The following is a 20,297-nucleotide window of genomic DNA, read 5'->3' on the forward strand; positions in this document are numbered from 1 at the left end:
AGTCCCTACAAAAATAATCCAATAAATAAAATGAGGAAACAGTAAGAAATCTTTAACATGTAATATCTGCAAGTCGATGTTGCTCCGCAACACTAGTTTGATGTATCTATGGCTTTCTGTCTGATCTGAATTACTTATGACAATATGAGAGACAAGAGGCCGGGCAGAAAGAACCTGCTAGGAGTCAAACCCAGACCCGTAGAGACGAGTCCTGAATGTGTTTTTATAGTTTTCCAAGTCTAGATAAGCATAGAAAATATTACACTTGGAATTAAAATATGGACTCAAAACTAAATTTCTTTTTCCTTTTAGCTGAAAAAAAAACACACAACTGGAAACTCTAAAAATGTGTTTTTACTGTTTGATCACTTCACTGTTTGAGCTACAGACAGAAAGCCACAAAATCAATAATCAAAAAACAATTTCACTGACCAAAGATCCTTGATCTGAGTTTAACCTAAAAGCCAAATATCTGTCCATGCATCATGTTCCATGATCGGTTAATGGGAGCAAGGAGGGAAACCCAGACAGCCCTCTCCTACAGCAACATCCTCCGACTCATTCTGGGGTCCCAATGTGTTCCCAGGCTAGACAGAATATAAAGTCCCTCCTGCAAGGCCTGGGTCTTCCCCGGGGGACACGCCCAGAGGACATCCTGCTGAAGCTACAATTGAGGTGTTTAAAGGGAAACATTTAAATGTGGCTCACTTTTATTTTTGTTTCTCCATTGCACAACCAACCAAGATTGCGTGTGTCAGGAAAGCGTTGTTAGGATCCTGCAACATGCTAGACACAAAATTAGAACATTTTACACATGATAATATCCTAGTTTATAAATAATTTAATAATAAAATATTATAGGACATGCTTTCTACCAGCTCTCTGTTTCTTAATGTTAAAAAGGGGATACCGCTGTAAAGGTTTCTTGTATTTTTATCTTCAGGATTTGAAAAAACACATTTATTAAAAAAAAATTTGATGAGAGTTTGCTGCACCTCAAGCTGTTCAGGTCACAACCTCTACGGCAGAGTTTGAGCCCACCCCATATCATTCTAATCAATTCATTTCTTTGTGAGAAGGAGTATGACTTTATTGCACTGTTTTTAATTAAAAGTCTCATCTCTTTTTATCATTAATATAATTTTTCCATCCACCCCCTCGACTTTTTGGTTTTCTAGCCTCCAGAGAAAACCTTTCAAATTCCTTTTTTTAAAATTATTCACAAAGGTTGGAGTCCTCTTGAAAAGCCTTGCCAGGATATTTTATTGTCCATAAAATACAGGCCTTCTAAATGTGACAACAGCACTCTCTGCTGTTTGATGTGTACCTGCAGTCAGTAGTATGATGAATACTATTAAACTCCTAAAGCTCCTAACTCCATTAATGACCTACTTTGTTGGGATGGGGGAACCACTGGTTTAACTCAAATGAGGAAGCAGCTCAGCTCTGATACCTGCAGCAACACAACGAAATAAGTGCAATGTAAAAAAAAAAAAAAATCCTCCCACTGTTCCCACACTTTGGTCTTTTTGAGGAGATGTCTGGGGGCCATGGAGTTGACCAAGTTTTCTTAAACATTATTGAGCGTGGAGCAAAGCATGCCGTCCTTCCCTCACCTATTCCTGCACACTGTGGGTCAGCAGGCTGAAAGAAAGCCACTAGACCTTCCTCTATAGCTCACAAGAATGTTAATCAGCTGTTAGGGAATATTATTGGTATCGGAAAACATGTACGGCCTTAGTTTGGAAAGTATGGGAGTGCCATCTTTGGCTCTCGGGTTTTAAAAAAAGTGTTTCAAAACTATAGTTGGCAAGCTTCAAGCTGCATATATTCTTATTCATATTTATATTTTCTGCATTGTAAAATACACAGCAAAGATTTTATGTTGGCTTATCAAGACCTGTAATTGTTTACAAAGTGAATCCAGGTTGTGCACCATGGGTCTGGACATTTTAAGCAAGTAGACTTTAGATTACATGATTAAATTATTTTTGAAAGAGAGAGATTAACAGCCCTGATGGCCTTGTGGGAGCTGTAATGTCTGGGTGTCTTTACTGCAGGCCAGGGGGCGGGACACTGAAAGTGCTGGAGAAATTGGGCTACCAAGCACATGAACACCTTTAAGGAGAGGAAGAGGAGCCACCTTTGGACCCTGACGTCACGCACTTGACAACCACGGCACTTCCCCCTTTGAGACACTTCGCCATAATAACTTGATCTTGTCGGGTTCAATCCAGCTTCGCCAAGTGATCAAAATGCGGCCGAGGAAGAGGGACGTGCTGCTCCTCTGGTTGCTTGTGTGCTCCGGCGTGGCGGAGGCGCTGGAGCCCATCAGCACCACCATCGCGGTGGGGATGGCAGCGGCTCTCCTGGCCAGATACCATTACATTTTCTACTACTTCCGCGAGTGCTGCCGACCTGAATGGATCTCCTTCAACAGGACAAGTAAGCAGACACCACAGGTGCCGTGGCCGAGGGGCCCCTGACAGTCCTTTTGGTTTTAGGTTTTCTCTTGTTTCAGTCTGTTCCAGGGCAGCTGTGGCTACAATGTAGCTCCCCACCATCAGGGTGTGAATGTGTGAATGAATGAGTGAATTCATTGATGACCCCACAGCACACTGACCAGTGTAAAGTGCTTTGGGGTCATCAGATGATTTATTTCAATATTCTCAGCTCACACATCGCTTTTCTAACAAACATGGGAACACTCTCAATTCTGAACATCTTCTTTGTGCTGCTCTTTGTTTTTATGCCAACGGCAGCTTTTTAATAATGTAAGAGACAGAAAATCTTTCAGAAGCAGCTGTATGTCAGGAATGTTACAGTTGCACTGTTCCATAGTCAAAGACCCCCAAGACTGATAAAATATTACACAAAATGAAAACAATAATTTATTATTTATTACATTTTGGCACTTCCAGTTCTAATTTTCCATTCATATACTTTCGTTTCCATTCCTATATTTCATCCATCCATCCATCTTCTGACCCACTTAATCCTTGGGGCTACAGCAGATTTCTGTACCTAAATAATGCCAATATATGTATATTTTCATCTGAACAAAATATATAAAATGAGGTTGACACAAACGAAACACCTACATATGAAGGTATTCTTGTTCCAATATGATTTGTGCATTGTAAGCGTGAATTTGAAGTTGTAGAAGGAGTTAAATTCTAAGTTTTGTATTTGTAGAATAAAATAAAAAAAATACAAGTACAAATATTTTTTACACCTGTTCAAATTTTAAGTACAAGTACACAAATTGTGTTCTGTGAGTTGCACATCAAAAACCTCGTCCATTCTCAGTTTTGCTCCAAATGGTCCAGAACTATTGTTGCTAAATTATTTGCATTGTCAATTTGGTGTTTTGTAATTGTAGATTTTTTTTTAAATCTGTCACACGTACAAAATAAAATTACACCTCTTCAAATTCTTGAGTACAAGTACACAAATTGTGTTCTGTGAGTTGCACATCATAAATGTCTGTCATTCAGTTCTGCTACAGTTGATCTAAAACAAATGGGGCAAAACAAATTCAAACACGTGTATTAAAATCTTAAAAAAAAAACATGTTTTATATATTTTATATATATTCCTTAACACAAATACAAATCAACAAGTACAACTGCACGAATCTGCTCCTGTGAGTCACATATTCAACTTTACAAGTTACGCCTTCATTTTGACTTTTGACACAAACGCCCCAACGGTAAAAATGATCTGTGACTTGTGGGTAGTACCGTTGATCAGACAGCAGGGGGCGCTGCCTGCTCGGTCAGTCTGTACCAACCGGAAATAAGGCTAATTGCCATGTTGCCTTCAAAGGACCCTGCACACATATGCCTTCGAAGAACGCAGCTCTCACTGTCATACAGTGTATACATTTAAATTTATTTAAATATTTGATTTTCTCTGTACTTAACTGTGCACTCCCACAGTTTTGATCACGCAATGGATTCGTTTGTAATCTTTTGTGACCTGCAGTTCTTCATTGAAAAGGGGATATTTACCCCTTTTCAATGAAGAACTGCAGGGATATAGATTCTAACAGAACCCCTTATCCTGACAGGACAAGATAATCATGTCTATCGCACTGTGCAACAAGAGTCCTCGCGCTGTTGCTTTTTCCTGACAGAGCGTGCTGGTTAAAATCTGTCTGCATACAGCACATGTGGTCCCTAGGTAAAACTAATACCGTGGTGATAGGGCAACAACGTGCTGAATAAAAACAAATACTGTGAAGCAACACTTTTTGACTTTTCATTACATTTTTCCTATTCAGCTGCACCAAAATCACATTTAAACCAAAGTTGTACTATAAATGAGAGTATACCAGAGTCCTATGTACATCATAGTGATTTATTGATATGCTGTATAATGTCCTCCTTTTTGGTGTTATTGAAATGGTCACCATAGATTACAGTGACAAGAGCAATAAGGAACTTAAAAGGGATTGAAGCAAGTAAAATTAAAAAAAAAGTATTTAGATATGTTTGTGTATTTTATTTATTTTTTAAATAAATAAATGTTTTGCAGATGTAGATTTAACAAGTTTCAGCGAGGAGTAATACAATTTGAAATTATTAAAGAAAATATCAAAACAATGGGGAGAATCTTTCCACTTAAAGATTTTATGCATTGTTTGCAACTAGGCATATTTACTTTAACACAATTGTTTCATGTCCTACCCTGCTAACATGAAACAATTGTGCTGAAGTAACTATGCTTTAGTAGATGGAAATGCCCACACTGTTGGACCTCGCACAGGGGCGTTCCTACTGTGTGGGACTTCCTACAGCGCGTCATCACCGGATGTGACGTCATCCCCCATTATTTTGTTTAATTTTTATTTCCATTATTTTTTATTAAACAAAGCATACATTGCAAAATCTTGCAGAGGTACACGAAAACTGGAAAAACTGCAATAACGAAGGCTAGAACACAATAATGGATTACAGTAGGGTGACCACAGAGGCGTGTTTTCTGCTGGCTGTGCCTGCAGTTATACCCTTCTCGTTTTCCCAGGGTTAGCGCCGTTTTCTCATGCTCTCTTGGCTTCATCCTGCCCCCCCCCCTCCCACCCACCCCAACCCCAATTCAGAAACCCGCCGCCTCCGACATGAAGTTAAGGTGCGCTCTGACTCTTTAGTTCAAAGGTCAGTACAGGTAGCTCTTCGAATGACACAGTACCAATGAAGTAGCTCTCAGTTTCAAAAAAGGTTGGTGATCCCTCCTTTACACTAAAGCAAATATCAGCAACTCCAGTTCTCTAGCGCCCCTGTCCCGCAACTTTTGGATGCACCTCTGCTCCGACACACCTGAATCAACTGAAGGGTCAGTGATCAGGCCTTTGCAAAAGCTTTCTGACACACCATGGATGTTGCTGCCTTCTGATGAGGGTGTAATTGAGCAGGGATGCATCCTAAAGTTGGCTGACCCCCTGCTCCAAAACAGGGTATTGCAGCTCTAGTGTAATGTTTAGGATTGTTGTCCTACTGGAAGAAAGGTGAATTCCACTCCAGCCTCGGATGTTTTGCAGCCTCCCTAGATCTACCTGTATCTATAGCCACCCTTCTTACCCACCAGCTTCTCACATCATGGTGCGGCCACCTCCACCCAGTCGTTCCGCTCTGCACTTAGTGTTGGTTCTGGAACCCCATTTGTTGTTGCAATTAAAAAGGACATTTGGTAATGCTTCCTCATTGTGTCGTGAAGTTGCTGTGTTATGGTGTGAGTATCCTACATAGACAGTGGGGGACATTAAAAATCACCAGTTTAATGTAGGACGTTGTACATTGCATTAGTTTTTTATTAATTTACCAGGCAATGGAAGCGCTAAGCGCTTTCTCAAATGGGGATCATTCCAAGAACTGAGAGCAGATCCGTACGATTCCTGCACACCTCGACTCTTTCGCTGGCTTTCCAGCCCCTAACCCTGACGCCCTTCATGTGTAAATTCTCTAGGGCTCAAGACCGACCTGGACAGCAAGCTCTTCGGGCAGCACATCGCGTCCCGCATCATTTTAAAAGCCGTGACCGGGTTCATGAGCAACGACAACCCCAAGAAGCCCCTGGTGCTCTCCCTGCACGGATGGACCGGCACCGGGAAGAACTTTGTGAGCAAGCTAATCGCCGATAGCATTTACACCAAGGGAATGCACAGCGGCTTTGTCCACTTGTTAACGTCCACGCTTCACTTCCCGCATGCGGAGCACATCGCCACCTACAAGGTAACAGAAACCCCCTGCTGGTACGGTCTTTTACTGTCCAGTTCCGACTGGGGCTCAATTGTCACTTCTGTCCTCAGTCTCAGTTACAGCAGTGGGTCAGAGGCAAAGTGATCAACTGTGAGCGCTCCATGTTCATCTTTGATGAGATGGACAAGATGCACCCGGGCTTGATTGACAGCATCAAGCCGTACCTTGACTACTATGACAAGCTGGATGGCGTTTCTTATCGGAAGTCAATCTTCATCTTCCTCAGGTAACATAAGAAATTACTTTATTGTCCCACAATGGGGGAGGGGGGGATCGCAGACAGTTGCACGCAATTTTTGGTCAAGGAAAAACAATCCAATCTAAAGTTGGTTCTAAAGCGGCAGGGAATTAGCTTCATCAGAAAGGCTGATATGAAAGTGAAAATAAATACCAGAGTAGGTATTGCAAAGCTAACAGCACCCGGTACTCCTGATAGGCCCCCCCATCCAAGTACTAACCAGGCCCTATACCCTGTTCAAAGGTCACATGAATTCAGAGCGCTGAAAGGGTTCCTCAGAGCCATGTGGCCGGTAATATTTTGGCTTTGACTCTCAACCTGGAAGATTGCTGGATTCGGTTTGGTTGATTTTGGTTGAGCATTTCAGAGATGTCCAGTGTTAGCTTTCCTTTCCTCTGCTTCGCCTTTTTGCACGGTAGATGATGACAACGCTGCAGAATCCCCTCCCCTGTCCTTGGTGGAGCCTTAGATTAGCTGTCCATCCACTGGTCAACAGCTGGCCTCGGGCCAAATGTCTCTGATCGGCTTTGACAGCTGGATGTGTCTCGGGGCTGAGAGGCGAGCATGTGACAGACGACACTTGCGCTCAATTTTTTTATTTTGTCTAGATAAGAGTCTTAAAGGTCATGTAAGAGAGAGTTTGCTTGCTGATGTTGGAGAAAGCATCTGGGGTTACTTACGTTTTACCATCTGAACCAAAAGACGGTCTTAGACATTTTCCGGACTGCTTTAGGCACATCCGTCCTGTCTTAGAAAAGATGCAAGGTGGCCTTGTGTTTCTTTAAAACGTTGCCAACTGTTGTGTTTCGCAAACCCTGGAGGTCTTGCACATCCTGAAGCTATGTTGAAGGATCAAATGCTAAGAAATGATCATATTAGTTAAGGGAGTAGTGTCTAATTTCAGACTCATGAAAACCATCTGACATTATGAAACTTGTGCAGTTTGACAAATGAGATCCCTCACCTTTTAGTAGATGAAACCTCAGCAGCAGTGGTGAAATGTCTCACAATAGGGAACGCTGTGATCATCTGATTTTGAGCCGTTTTGCAGTGCATGTGCAGCTCACAGAATGCGTCCAACCTCAACCAGCTTTGGCACCACGCCGTTGTACGCACCGACGCTGACACCGCCCCGTCTGTGAACACAGGGAACAACTTGGGTGGCCAGTCTTGGAAAAGTCTTTTCAGCCCCCCAGTTCAGTCAGACCCGACAAGTTTACGGTAAATTCTCCGTTGCTGGACACAGACGTGATGAAAACCATTTCCTGTTCAGTTGTTGGGATGTCCTCAGATCGACCAAGAAAAGCATCCCTCAGAACTCCGCAGATTGGAACGTGGCTCGTAACTCGATGGTGTGAGCGATGCTCTGTGTAATCCATGGTAACCCCTTCACTTGAATGTGCATTTACTCCTAGCCACTCTGGTGAATGAGGACCCTCAGAATATTTAGCTTTAAGGAAGACGAGGAGGAAAATATTATTCAAAGCTGTTCCTTGTTCAGCTTGTTCCGCCGTTCGGTAGCTGGGCGCTGACATTTCTTCTCGACTAGCTTGTTTATTAGCAGTGACTAGCGTCATGTTCACGTGCTCCTTGGTTTTTTCATGTCAAATAAAGGATGGTTGAAATCCTTTGAGCCTTTGTAATAGGCCCCTGTTTTGTCTGCTAGATGTGGATGTGAGCGCCGTGTTTTGCACCACGCGTCAGTGGGCTCATCGTTGGCTTCAAGCTGGGAGCCACGATTCCGAAGAGTCTTTGGCTCTAGCTCTGTTTGCAATTTCTTTGTAGGCGGCGAAATGGCAAACGAGCTGCTCAGCATCCGTTGCTTTTTTTGGACATCTCTGACAGAGGTTGGAGGTTGCATTGGATTTTAATTAGGGGCATTAAGAGTAAAGCAGTCTGAATGTGCCAAAGTTTAAGGGTATAGTAATATTTTGCAATGAGTTCCATACTATGTTTCACATTGCAGCTGCTGAAATCAATAGTTTGTATTCTGCAATGCACTGAGAGTTAGATTTGAGTGTGCCGTTTCTGGTTTTCCTCTGACAGCAACGCAGGAGGAGAAGACATCATCCAGACGGCCCTGGAGTTCTGGAAAGAAGGGCGAAAACGAGAAGAGATTGAGCTCAAAGACCTGGAGAAGGCCCTCTCCCTGTCTGTCTTCAACAACAACAACAGTGAGCCGAGAGCACGTCAACAGTTCCTTCGAAATCAAGTATTACATCGAGCGTTTCCGTCTGAAAAGTGCTTTTCCTCTTCTGCCCCTGCAGACGGCTTCTTTCGTTCGAGCTTGATCGACAAGAGCCTGGTGGATTCATTCGTTCCCTTCCTGCCTCTGGAGTACAGACACTTGGTGCAGTGCGCCATTGCTGAGATGAAAGCCAGGAACATGAAACCGAACCGCAAGGTGGCGGAAAACGTTGCCAGAGACTTGGTCTACTTCCCCAAATCCGAGAGGGTGTTCTCCGTCAAAGGCTGCAAGTCGATAGAGAGCAAACTGGACTTCTACTCATAACGTAAGCATCTGAAGGACCCAAGGATGAGCCACTCTATATGGAGGACCAATCCTGCCACAATTCAAAATACATACAGAAATAAATGAAGGACTTAAAAATATTAAATTGTTTGAAAAAATAGCTAATAATATGAATTTATGTGCCATTAAATGTGACAAAAATAATAAAACGAAGATATTTCTTCAATAATTGATCAATTATTCATCTAAAATATATATATTTATATCTTCCTCTTTTATTTTTACTTTTCTTCTTGCTTTTACTCTGACTTATCTTTAACCCACTTATTTTCTTTGATACAGTTTTCTTGGAGTCTTTATTTTGTGTTTGTGTGTTTATTGCAAGTTGGGTTTTTTTCTGTATTTCCACTGCAACCATTTTCATTGTTTCATATGTATTCACACCAATATTTTTTAAAGAATGTTTTTAGTTCTTTTTCGTACTTATTTACACCATGACATTTTTAAAGCATGTTTTTACTCCACCATAAATATTTCTTTTTATTTTATTTAACATCCTTCTGTTTCTGAAACAATTATTTATTTCTGCCTCTAACTTTTCTAACTGTTTTTTTACCCAAAGGATTTTCGCCTGCACTTTTTTTCCGTCTCCTCTTTTTCCACTTTGTCTAATTCTACTACGTGTTTTTTTTACTTCCTCTTTTTTCACTTCGTCTAATTCTACTTTGTGTGTTTTTTTACTTCCTCTTTTTCCACTTCGTCTAATCCTACTTCGTGTTTTTTACTTCCTCTTTTTTCACTTCATGTCTTTCTACTTTGTGTTTTTTTTACTTCCTCTTTTTCCACTTCATGTATTTCTACTTTGTGTGTTTTATTCCCTTTTTCCACTTGGACGGTAATGTTAAAACCATGCCGGAGAGGGGGTGGGGCAGTGTCACCGGAAAAGCTTCACAACTATTGGCCAAGGTCTAGCTCCCCGGAAACGACCCTCCATCGCTTTCCCAGAATGCACCGTGGCCGCAGCCTGATTCTGGACAGCACAGAGCTCACAGTGGTAAGTTAAAAATGACTTTTTCTGCTGCTGTTGTTATTTAAAGTACGTTTTCAGATCGTTTGAGGCGAGAACATTATACGTTTAAGCTTCCCTATATGGGTCGTTTAGAGAGTTAGTGTGTAATTAAAAATAAAAAGTCAGATGTTGAGCGGACCAGTGACCGGCAGGCCTCCGAGCCTAACTGCAGCCAGAGCTAATGTTGTCCCGTCTGTAGTTCCCTTCTCTCGGCCTAGTCATGTGTGAAGTACCGCTGATTCTGATGGCGTTTTTTGTTGTTGTTTTAATTCGTCATTTGTTTTGTGTTTATCTGACTGACTTGTGTTGCTTTATTAACTCAATACTTGCTGGAATAAATATTAAATGTCTCCTTGTTTTTGAATTTTTTGGAAGGAGTCTCCCAGGGACAACAGCAGCATCCAGACCATCATGGATGAGGACAAAACGCATAACTAAGCAGAAGATGCAGTTAGTTTTCAGCTAATACATAGGCTACAATATATGTTCAGTCTACGAGTGTCATGTTAGCTAAACATAGCAGAAGCAGTCGTAAAACGGGCTTGCCTTTAGGTTTAACATGGGTTCTATTGTCTGTTCGTCTTTTGTTTATTATAAAGTAATACATAATTGACATTTATATTTTAAACAGGGACCACAGAATGAACCCAGGCCCTCATCAACTGGCGTATTCCCAATGAGGGCCTATTTACTTACAGGAGGAACTCCTTCAAAAGCGAATGGCAGTAAGTCATTTTTATTTATGTCTGCCTAAATGTTTATCTTCAGCTCTTGTGACACAGAACTTGTTTTCTATTCAACTAATGATTTTATGAGAACCTCTGGCCTGCAGGTCACACCAAAGAAGGCCAAAAAGATGTGGCACAATTTGGTGCAAAAATATAAGTTAAAATAACAAAACTCCCTGCATAATATTAGCTTACATTATGTATTATTCACGCCACATTTCTGGTATTACCAGAGAAAACACAGGGTTGAAGGATATTGTACAGATTAACTAAAATGATAATCCATTTCACTTGATGGTCTCAGCTTGACTTCCTGAAGGAGCAAGCTGAGAGCGATGAGGAGAGAGACAGGACCACCTTGGCTAGGGAGGAAGCAAGGGAGCGGGAGGCTACCGAAAAGGCTAATAAATATTTGTCCCTATTTGAAAAACTTGTTAACATGTTATAAATAAAATCTATAAAGGTTTTTCCTATCTAAGTGAGTTTCTTCTGAGTGAGGACACGAAGAATTGAGAGGAGAAAGAGAGAGAGAGAAAGAAATCAATAGTAACAGTATATAAAAATACATTTATTTTATACAAATTATTTAACTTTGGAACAGTCAAAATGTAACATCCCTCCATCCATCTATTTTCTGAACCGCTTAATCCCTCATGGGGTTGCGGGGTTCCTGGTGCCTCTCTCCAGCATTCACTGGGCGAGAGGCGGGGTACACCCTGGACAGGTCACCAGTCTGTCGCAGGGCAAAATGTAACATGTTCAACAAATTATTAAGTTACTAACATAGGATTTAAAACAAAGAATTAACTTTAATAAACACCTTATACAAATAGACAACGCCTACAAACATACAATTAAAAATAGTTGGAATGGAAATTAATTTACTGATTATTTAATGTATTTGTACAGGTAGTGAAAAAATGAAATGAAGCAGCATGTGTACATGACTACAACCGATCTAGGTTAGGTCAGATGTAGTCATGTTCACTTAAACATGCAGCCAGCTCTGCCGGGCTGCCAGTCTGGCTCGGAGGCAGCTTTCAGACAGCTTCCTGTCTTCAGCCGCCGGATGGCCATCCTCTTCTGGGTCGACCTCCTCCTCCTCCACGTCAAGCTGGTCACCTGCCTCCATACTAATATTGTGGAGGATGCAGCAGGCGACAATAACTTTGGGGGCACACGTCGGGCAGACCTCCAGCGCCCTAAAGAACATTGAACGCCACCACGTCCTTAGAGCACCAAGGACACGCTCAATGATGTTTCTCGCCTTGGTGTGGTTCCTGTTGTAGCGTACCTCCACTTGGACTGTACAAACTATAAAAGGCTGAATTGGGACATTTTTTCAGGGTAAGTTCCAGCTGAATACAGCTTTGGTTCTAGTATCGATATGGACGTACAGACTGATCCTCTAATCTTTAGGATTTTCTCAGTAAAGAAGTTAGCAAATTCATTGCAGGCCCTGGTGGAGTGGAGTTCGGAAGCCACGGACACAGGAGGATTTGTTAACCTGTCGACTGTGGCAAATAGGACACGAGCATTATTAATGTTTTTCTTGATGATCTCAGAGAAGAAAGATTCTCTTGCATTTTCTGTAAAGTCTCTCTTTATAGTTGTCATAGTGATCTGAAGTCTGTTCTTTCTCCACCTGCGTTCAGCTTTTCGACACTCCCTTTTTTCCATCTCTAACTGCTGGAGCATTTCTCCAAGGAGATTTTTTCTTCCCGGAAAGAACTCTCACTTTAACTGGAGCAATGCAGTCAATGATGCCTGAGACTTTAGAATAAAAGTTATCTACTAGCTTATCTACTGAGTTGCAGCCCAAGGTTGAAGTATCAGAGTAAGCTTGAATGAAAGTTTCCGTGGCATTGTCCTTAAAGGTGCGTTTTCTTATGATGTCCCTTTAGCTAAACGAGTCACTGGAAATTATGCTTTCAAAGGTAACAGAAAAATCATCAGATAGGGCAACATCAGTTACATTGACGTTTGTGATGATCCTGGCACTGGGGTTGGTTTGTTCTTCACTCAGTACACCTATCTCGGCTCCACCCCAACTGCAATCAACCTTCACCGTTTTCACCTGGTTCCACCTCCTTATAAACCACCGCCAAACAAACCACCAGCGCCAGATCGTCTCAAGCTAACTCTCGAGTACTTTCAAGCCTTTTTGATTCTGCATGCCTGTTCTGTTTCCCGACCCTGATCTGTCTTTGGAACCCTGGATTTGTCTGACCTTGGAAAGCCTACCTGTGAGCCTGAACCCCATTCTGTCTGAGTTACCGAGCCTGCCTTCTCCCTTTGTACCTCTGAGCCCGCAAGATATCGAACCTTGGATTGGACCTGGACCTGCCTTTGGATTTCCCCTTTTTTTTGAAACATTGTGTGCACCCGGTGAACAAATGATTATTCCTGGGCCGTCTCTGGATCACACCAGGAGAGTTCCAGGAGACCATCAGCCCGGCTGCCGCCCCCACGGCTTACGCCCCGCAGACACAGCCTGCAGCCGGACTTACAGCTCTCAACAGGTTAGTGATTCAGCTTCACTCCCTCCCGACCATTTCCCTTCCTATCCTGATCACTAACCCGCTGTCTCTACCGCAGGAAGTTATCGGCTTGTGAGCTACGCGTCACCGCAGCACACTCAGCTTCTGAATAAAGAGCCTATTAATTGTTACAGACTAACCTGTTCTGAGTCGATAATTGGATCAGTTTTTCCCCGCACGTTACAACGTTAGAAATCTTTAGTGATGATCAGGTCTAAAATATGTCCCTGGTTGTGTGTTGGCTGTTTAACATGTTGAGTTAAACCAAAGTTTCTAAGTGTGTCACACAGTTCTTTTGCACTTCTGTCTTCAGGGTTGTCAACGTGAAAGTTGAAGTCTCCCACAATAATCAAACAGTTATAATCAACACATATCACAGACAGCAGGTCACTAAAATCATTAAAAAAGTTTGATGTGGACTTAGGAGGCCTGTACACATTCAGAAACATAGTTCGTACCGGGCTCTTTACCTGGAAAGCCAAATATTCAAAAGAGTTGAATTTTCCCAAAAACACCTCCAAGCTGTGGCACCAGTGCATTCTGGGAAAGTGGTCAGTCTGAAGAACGCACAAGTCTGCTCTGATGGAGGCCCGTTTCCGAGGAGCTAGACCATGCCCAATAGTTGTGAAGCTTTGCCGGTGACGCTAACCCCCTACCCCTCCCCGGCATGGTTTTAACATTAATGGCTGCAGTCAGACGTAAAAAAACGTGAAGTAGAAATACACAAAGTGGAAAAAGAGGAAGTAAAAAACATGAAGTAGAAATACAGGAAATGGGAAAAAAGAGGAAGTAAAAAAAACAAAGTAGAAATACATGAAGTGGAAAAAGAGGAAGTAAAAATCACAAAGTAGAAATACACAAAGTGTATTAGACGAAGTGGAAAAAGAGGAGATGGAAAAGAAGTGCAGGTGAAAATCCTTTGGGTTAAAATAACAGTTAGAAAAGTTAGAGGCAGAAATAAATCATTGTTTCAGAAACAGAAGGATGTTAAAATAAAATAAATAGAAATATTTACGGTGGAGTAAAAACATGCTTTAAAAATGTCATGGTGTAAATCAGTATGAAACAAAAATAAAAACATATTTTTAAAATGACTAAAGACAGGAAGCCATGGTGACCGGAGGGAGTTTTGTGGAGGTTTCCCTGTCTGACCTTGTGGCCACCAGCATAACAGGCCTTCTCACTTACACAGAATGAAGAAATCAACGCCAGCACAATAAAATGTTCAAACGTTCGGGACACGATCCTTTGTCGCCGGTTGAGGAGCCCAATCTCTGCTTTTATGTTTATGGAAGAGGAAAAAACGAAAAACTGTTAAAATTATAAAGGCACGTGGGCAAGTCAATGTGCATGGAGGAAAGTGCTCTGGTCAGATAAAAATAAAGCAGAACTTTTGGGCCACCAAGAAAAACACTGGTGCAAACCCAACACATCCCATCACCCCAAGTACACCATGAAACATTTTTTTTGGCAGCATCATGCTGTGGGGACGTTTTTCAGCAGATATGGACTGGGAAACTGGTCCAAGTTGAGGGAGTGAAGGATAGTGCTAAATACAGGGATGCTCTAGACCAGAACCTGGCCTTCTGCTTGTGATCTGAGACCAGGACAGGAGTTCACCTTTCAGCAGGACGGTGACCTGAAGCATCCTGCCAAAGCTACACTTGAGATGTTTAAGGGGAAACATGTAAATATGTTGGAATGGCCTAGTCAAAGCCCAGATCTGATTCCAATTGAGAATCTGTGGTTAGACTTGAAGATCGCTGTTCACAGGTGTAAACCATCCAACGTGAAAGAGCTGGAGCAGTTTTTGCCAGGAGGAAATGGGCAAAAATCCCAGAGGCAAGATGTGGCGTGCTTATAGAGACTGATCCAAATTCACTTTCAACTGAAGTGCTGCAAGAAGAGGGCGCTATAAAGTAGGGGTGGGTGATTTGAACTGAAAATGTTATGAGTTTTTGTGGCTCTATTGGGATATCAAAAATTATTTAAAAAAAGCAGCTACTTACAACCTCTGCATTTTTTCTTTAGGTAATGGGATAGCTGTGCATGAGACAGCTTCAAAAACATTTTTAAATAGTCTTCAACACAGCAGTTAGAGAAGTGGGATTTTAAGTGGTCATATATCATATATTAATGATTTAGGGGTAAAAAAATAAAAAAGTTTTAACTAAAAAGCCCAAATTGGGACATGGCTTGCAAATTAACTAGAGGTGTAAACACAGAGTGTTTGCCATCTGTTGACACTCACCACCAGTCCCTATAAAAAAAAAGCCAAGAAATAAAATGAGGAAACAGTGAGAAATCTTGCAATATCTGCAAGTCAATGTTGCTCCGCAACACTAGTTTTATGTATTTATGGCTTTCTATCTGATCTGAATTACTTATGATAATATGAGAGACAAGAGGCCGGGCAGAAAGAACCTGCTAGGAGTCAAACCCAGACCCGTAGAGACGAGTCCTGAATACGTTTTTAGTTTTCCCAAGTCTAGATAAGCATAGAAAATATTACACTTGGAATTAAAATATGGACTCCAAACTCAATTTTTTTCCCCTTTTAGTTGAAAAAAACACAACTGGAAACTCTAAAAATGTGTTTTTACTGTTTAATCACTTTACTGTTTGAACTACTGACGGAAAGCCACAAAATCAATAATCAAAAAACAATTTCACTGATCAAAGATCCTTGATCTCCTAGAAGCCAAATATCCATCCATGCATCATGTTCCACGATCAGTTCATGGGAGCAGGTCCAGGAGGGAAGCCCACAGCCCTCTCCTACAGCAACATCCTCCAACTCATTCTGGGGCCCCAATGTGTTCCCAGGCTAGACAGGATATAAAGTCCCTCCTGCAAGACCTTGGTCTTCCCCAGGGGACACGCCCAGGGAACATCCTGATCAGATGGCCAAAGCACCTCGACTCCTTTCTGTGCGGAGAAGCAGCGGCTTCTATTTTGAGCTTCCTCATGGACAATAAAGATTGAAATTACTATTTTGGAGTTGGGGAAATCACCGATAGCTTTCCCACATATTACAGATTTTGACTTTAGGTTTGTCTAGATGGCAATAAAAACAAAAACACAAAAAAAAACAAGTGAAATACTAGCTTATACTGCTAAAGGAGAACATCTTCAGAGTTGTTATGCATCATCAAATGTGGAGGAAAAACCAACAAAACCCAACTAGGCAGAAGTTTAGTACTTGTGTCCATAAGCCTAAACTAGAATCTACAAAGGCAACCTTGCGTTTACCTTTAGTAGGTATGTTCAATTGCAGCATAAAACAAGGGATATGGATACGATAGAAGATTAATATTTGTATTATTCTATTGTTACAAGGAAGGTACAGAAGTCAGGAGAATATTAGACATCATTTGAAGTTTATTCATATCAAACATTTTTGTTGTTGCTTATTCATATCAAACATTTTTGTTGTTGCACTAGATTGAGCCAATCACAGCTCCAACCATCTTCCCAACAGCTCGGTGAACTTGTTGCCTCTGTGATATGATCAATGCTCTTGGTGGAAATAGGAGTTATCAGGTGGGTAGAGAGTCTTATACCAGCAGAACTGCGTTAATACAGCCGTCGTTCTCTGGGTTATTTGTCACCTGAGCGTATTTACCTGAGAAGGAAAGAAACAATTTCAATTAAAACATTACATTTAGTGAGATGCATTCAAACCCTTAGAATATTATCTGGTAACTACTGCTTTTGTTCCCAAAAAGCTGCGGTGAAGACTACAGAAACAAATTTAAAAACACATACTGTGGACTCAGTCCATACATTAACAGCTGTCTCTATCAGGTTCTTCGACCCTATCAAGTAAAGCTGAGGGTGGATTTCCTGCTTACATTGTCTTAAGTTAGTCAAAAACTGGTAGTTACAATGCTCCACTCACCCCAGATGACCTTTCCACCTTGTGTGACCAGGCCCAGCTCGCTGACATTGACCTCTATCACTGTCCCCTTAGTGATGACTCCCAGAGAGGTGTAGAGTGGTGACGAAGGGTTCTTCTTCACCCCCAGGATGGGAAGGCAGAACGTCGCCTTCAGTTCTGGATGTGTGACGTGAGCCTTCTTAAAGCGCAGACCCTAAAGAGAAGATATAAACCCATGGGTGACCCCGGACAAAACAAGGAGTGCTAAACATTTACATTCGGACTGGGCCGCCAGCTTACCATGGGTCTGATGAAACGCTCGTACTTTGGAGGTTTTCTTGTGAAACCGTCCCCAACGAAGCAAACTTTGGTCACCATCCTCTTCCAGGCTTTCTTTTGTCTCTTTCCTGTTCGGATGACTTTAAGCACTTCCGTCTCTCCTTGAGCGCGAACCTTTGGCAGGGGCACCTCCCATTTGCCCTACAGAGACCGTTGTGCCAGTTAACCACATATTTATGCAAATACCAAGAAAGATGCACGTTCGTTTTGAAGCGTCACTTACAGCCTTTTCTTTCCTCTTCTGTTTGATCATGTTGGAAAGGACCTTTGCGCGAGACTGGCCCTCTCTGTCCAACAGGTAGGCCGGGACTGCTCCTTCGGGGGTCTTGTCATCATCCTTCTGCTTGGTCTTCCTCTGTTCGTGCATTTTGATTCTGAAAACAATAACGCCACAAAGTGTGTTACAGAATGGAAACGAAAGACGACACAACGGGGTTTCCTCCTCCATACTCACGTCTTCTTCATCTGGATCTTCTCTGCATGTCTCTGTTTGTGGTACAGCTTGGCCTTCAAACCAATCATCTTCCTGGCTTTGTGGGAGCGCTCGTGGGCCTCTCGGCTCTCCTTCTTCCGCTTCCTCTCGTGGTGGTCCAAGCGGTAGCCATGCCGCTTGCGGTGCAACTCGATGTGCTCGTTCTGAGGCTGAAAGAAAAAAATAAATAATAAAAGTTAAAAAAATAAAAAGTTACGTGCCATAATGTGAAAAGGAAACCTTGCATTCAGACAGTACTGAAATGAACCTTTTACAGAATCAATTAGGAACTTTTTTCACAGTATTTTGTGACACGTGATAGAAAGATGCAGAATCTACCCATCGTGAGACAATTAAGAATAGTTCTCATCTCTAAAACTGCTACTATCAAGGTCTCTGTACATTTTTCATACAAAAATGCCAGATTTTTCCAGACTCAAATTCCTGAACTGTGCAGATAAGTCTGCCAGACATTTGTACAGTAGTGAGCATTTAAATATGTTATCTGTAAAAACAGAAACTGGAGGCCAAGATAGATGGTTGGAAAAAACGGATGAACACAGATTTCAATAAATGGAGATGAGGACAAAATCTTTTGCTAAAGATTTTTCCATATTCTATTTCCTTTGCTTATCCAAAATATTTAATCAAACCCTATATTTGTTGAGACCTTTCCAGGAAACCCTCTGCGGCTGGTTGGTTACACAAAAACAGATGTTCTTATTTTCCCTGTCTTAAGACAACCTGAAGTGTAAAAGTTCAATATTACAACAAATGTGGAGCCGACTGATCAAGTTTAAATATGCATTAGTGAATTAAGGTCGGGCAATAAATCTTGAAATAATATCAGAGATTTTATTTTAATAAATCCGAATAATCGGTTTATTTATTTTTTACCTTTCATTTCATGAAAACAAATTTCTGAAATTATTTTTAACAACAACATCTCATCTGGAAGTTGACCTGTATTCAAAGTGCAACTAATTCTAAGCTTTAAAACATGGCAAATCAAAATGGTTGGCCCGCCATAGTAAACAATGAAAACATAACAAAATGTTTGCAGCTAGTGGTATCGCATGTCTAAAAACGGGCCTCACTTCATTTTTATCGCTTCAAAGTAACTTGTAAAGTGCTTCATCTTAGGTTAAAACGTTTTCTTTTCTTAAGAGTATTGTGATAATATATTTTGCTAAACATATACTCAACATTCCATGCTATCAGCAAAAACTATTTCCCCCTTTTGGGATGGATATCATGCAAAGTTTCATGGAAGCCCAAGAGAGTGCATTCGAATTACATAAACGATAAAAATCGCCCCAGCCCTAGTTTTCATCATTCCCACTTGCTGCTAAATAGACAATTATTGCACATTCAAGTAAAAAAAATGCATGCTATTTTCTCTGGTTGTGCAATTTCAGGGCAATGCAGATGATCTAAACCAGAATATTATTGTTTTGTTTGGTTGAAGGGAAAAAACAGACTGCTCAACCTGTCCTGTCCCTTCATGCATGTAGCCTGAGATAATCTAACTTTTTAATTTTGGCATACAAAAAAAACAAACAAAAACAATAAGCCCCTGATTTCTCATTACTTCTTTACAGACTGTGATTCCTATATATATCTATATATCTATATATCTATATATATATATATATATATATATATATATATATATATATATCAAATGCTAGCAATACTAAAACTTTCATAGTAACCAACCCATAACTACGGATCCCTCTTTTCCTTTCGTGAGTAAAATATACAGTAGAGAGAAAGAAAAGCAACATGTGACGACCAGCCAACGATGTGGATTTAGACAAGAGCAGCAGAACCCCAGCGTCGTTCAGAGCAGCGTCTGTTTAGCCTCGTTGCCACATGCGGACCGGAGCTAGCGCTAGCTACAGTTAGCTAAAGAGTTAGAACCGCTGATAGCAGCGAATTAGCAACATTTCGACGGCTCTGTTCCTTACCATGGTGTATCTGTGAAGTTACTTGTTCCAATAAAAGCGTTGCAGGGGGTTACGGTTGGCGGTGGCACGGTGTTTTTCGCTTCAGGCTGGGGTTCTTCTGGTGTTGTTTTCCCCGCAGCCGACACGTAGAGGAAGTGCGTCACCGCGGCGGAACGGTATATCCGTTTTTTCCGGCTTCGCTGTTACAAAAAAAGAAAAAGAAAAAATGCCAGTAAAAAATAACACGTTTTAAGTGACATTTATATATTTCATATGCTGCCTCTTTCCAGACTTTAATGTTTAAATTTGCAGAAATGTAAATAAAGCAAATTTACCCCTGAGCGCGGAA

At 41.4% G+C, this 20,297-nt stretch overlaps 2 protein-coding genes across 2 annotated transcripts; one reads left to right on the forward strand and one right to left on the reverse strand.

Moving 5' to 3' along the window:
- The first annotated feature begins 2,189 nt into the window (after positions 1–2,189).
- tor1 (torsin family 1) lies at positions 2,190–9,121 on the forward strand. The gene is made up of 5 exons (XM_036140392.1): positions 2,190–2,445; positions 5,968–6,233; positions 6,311–6,486; positions 8,545–8,672; positions 8,766–9,121. Exons 1-5 carry the CDS (start codon positions 2,256–2,258, stop codon positions 9,008–9,010), a joined length of 1,005 nt encoding a protein of 334 aa, XP_035996285.1. The 5' UTR covers positions 2,190–2,255; the 3' UTR covers positions 9,011–9,121.
- Positions 9,122–16,666: 7,545 nt separating this feature from the next.
- On the reverse strand, positions 16,667–20,111 carry LOC105932294 (NSA2 ribosome biogenesis homolog (S. cerevisiae)). Its single transcript, XM_012871389.2, has 6 exons — positions 19,970–20,111; positions 17,982–18,169; positions 17,751–17,901; positions 17,489–17,668; positions 17,210–17,402; positions 16,667–16,933 (listed from the first exon to the last, which is right to left on the reverse strand). The coding sequence occupies exons 1-6, from the start codon at positions 19,970–19,972 to the stop codon at positions 16,866–16,868; spliced, it is 783 nt and encodes a 260-aa protein (XP_012726843.1). The 5' UTR covers positions 19,973–20,111; the 3' UTR covers positions 16,667–16,865.
- Between the last annotated feature and the right edge of the window lie 186 nt (positions 20,112–20,297).

This window comes from Fundulus heteroclitus, chromosome 8 (assembly GCF_011125445.2).
Source record: "Fundulus heteroclitus isolate FHET01 chromosome 8, MU-UCD_Fhet_4.1, whole genome shotgun sequence".
Lineage (NCBI taxonomy): Eukaryota > Metazoa > Chordata > Actinopteri > Cyprinodontiformes > Fundulidae > Fundulus > Fundulus heteroclitus.

Bases quoted from the DNA above. Each gene is read 5' to 3' on its own strand.
- tor1 (XM_036140392.1), top strand. From the start codon at position 2,256: ATGCGGCCGAGGAAGAGGGACGTGCTGCTCCTCTGGTTGCTTGTGTGC. The intron at 2,446-5,967 runs GTAAGCAGACAC...TAAATTCTCTAG, and splicing joins GATCTCCTTCAACAGGACAA to GGCTCAAGACCGACCTGGAC. The intron at 8,673-8,765 runs GTGAGCCGAGAG...CTGCCCCTGCAG, and splicing joins TGTCTTCAACAACAACAACA to ACGGCTTCTTTCGTTCGAGC.
- LOC105932294 (XM_012871389.2), bottom strand. The intron at 17,669-17,750 runs GTAAGTGACGCT...CGGTCTCTGTAG, and splicing joins AGAAGAGGAAAGAAAAGGCT to GGCAAATGGGAGGTGCCCCT. The intron at 17,403-17,488 runs GTAAGCTGGCGG...TCTTCTCTTTAG, and splicing joins AGCGTTTCATCAGACCCATG to GGTCTGCGCTTTAAGAAGGC.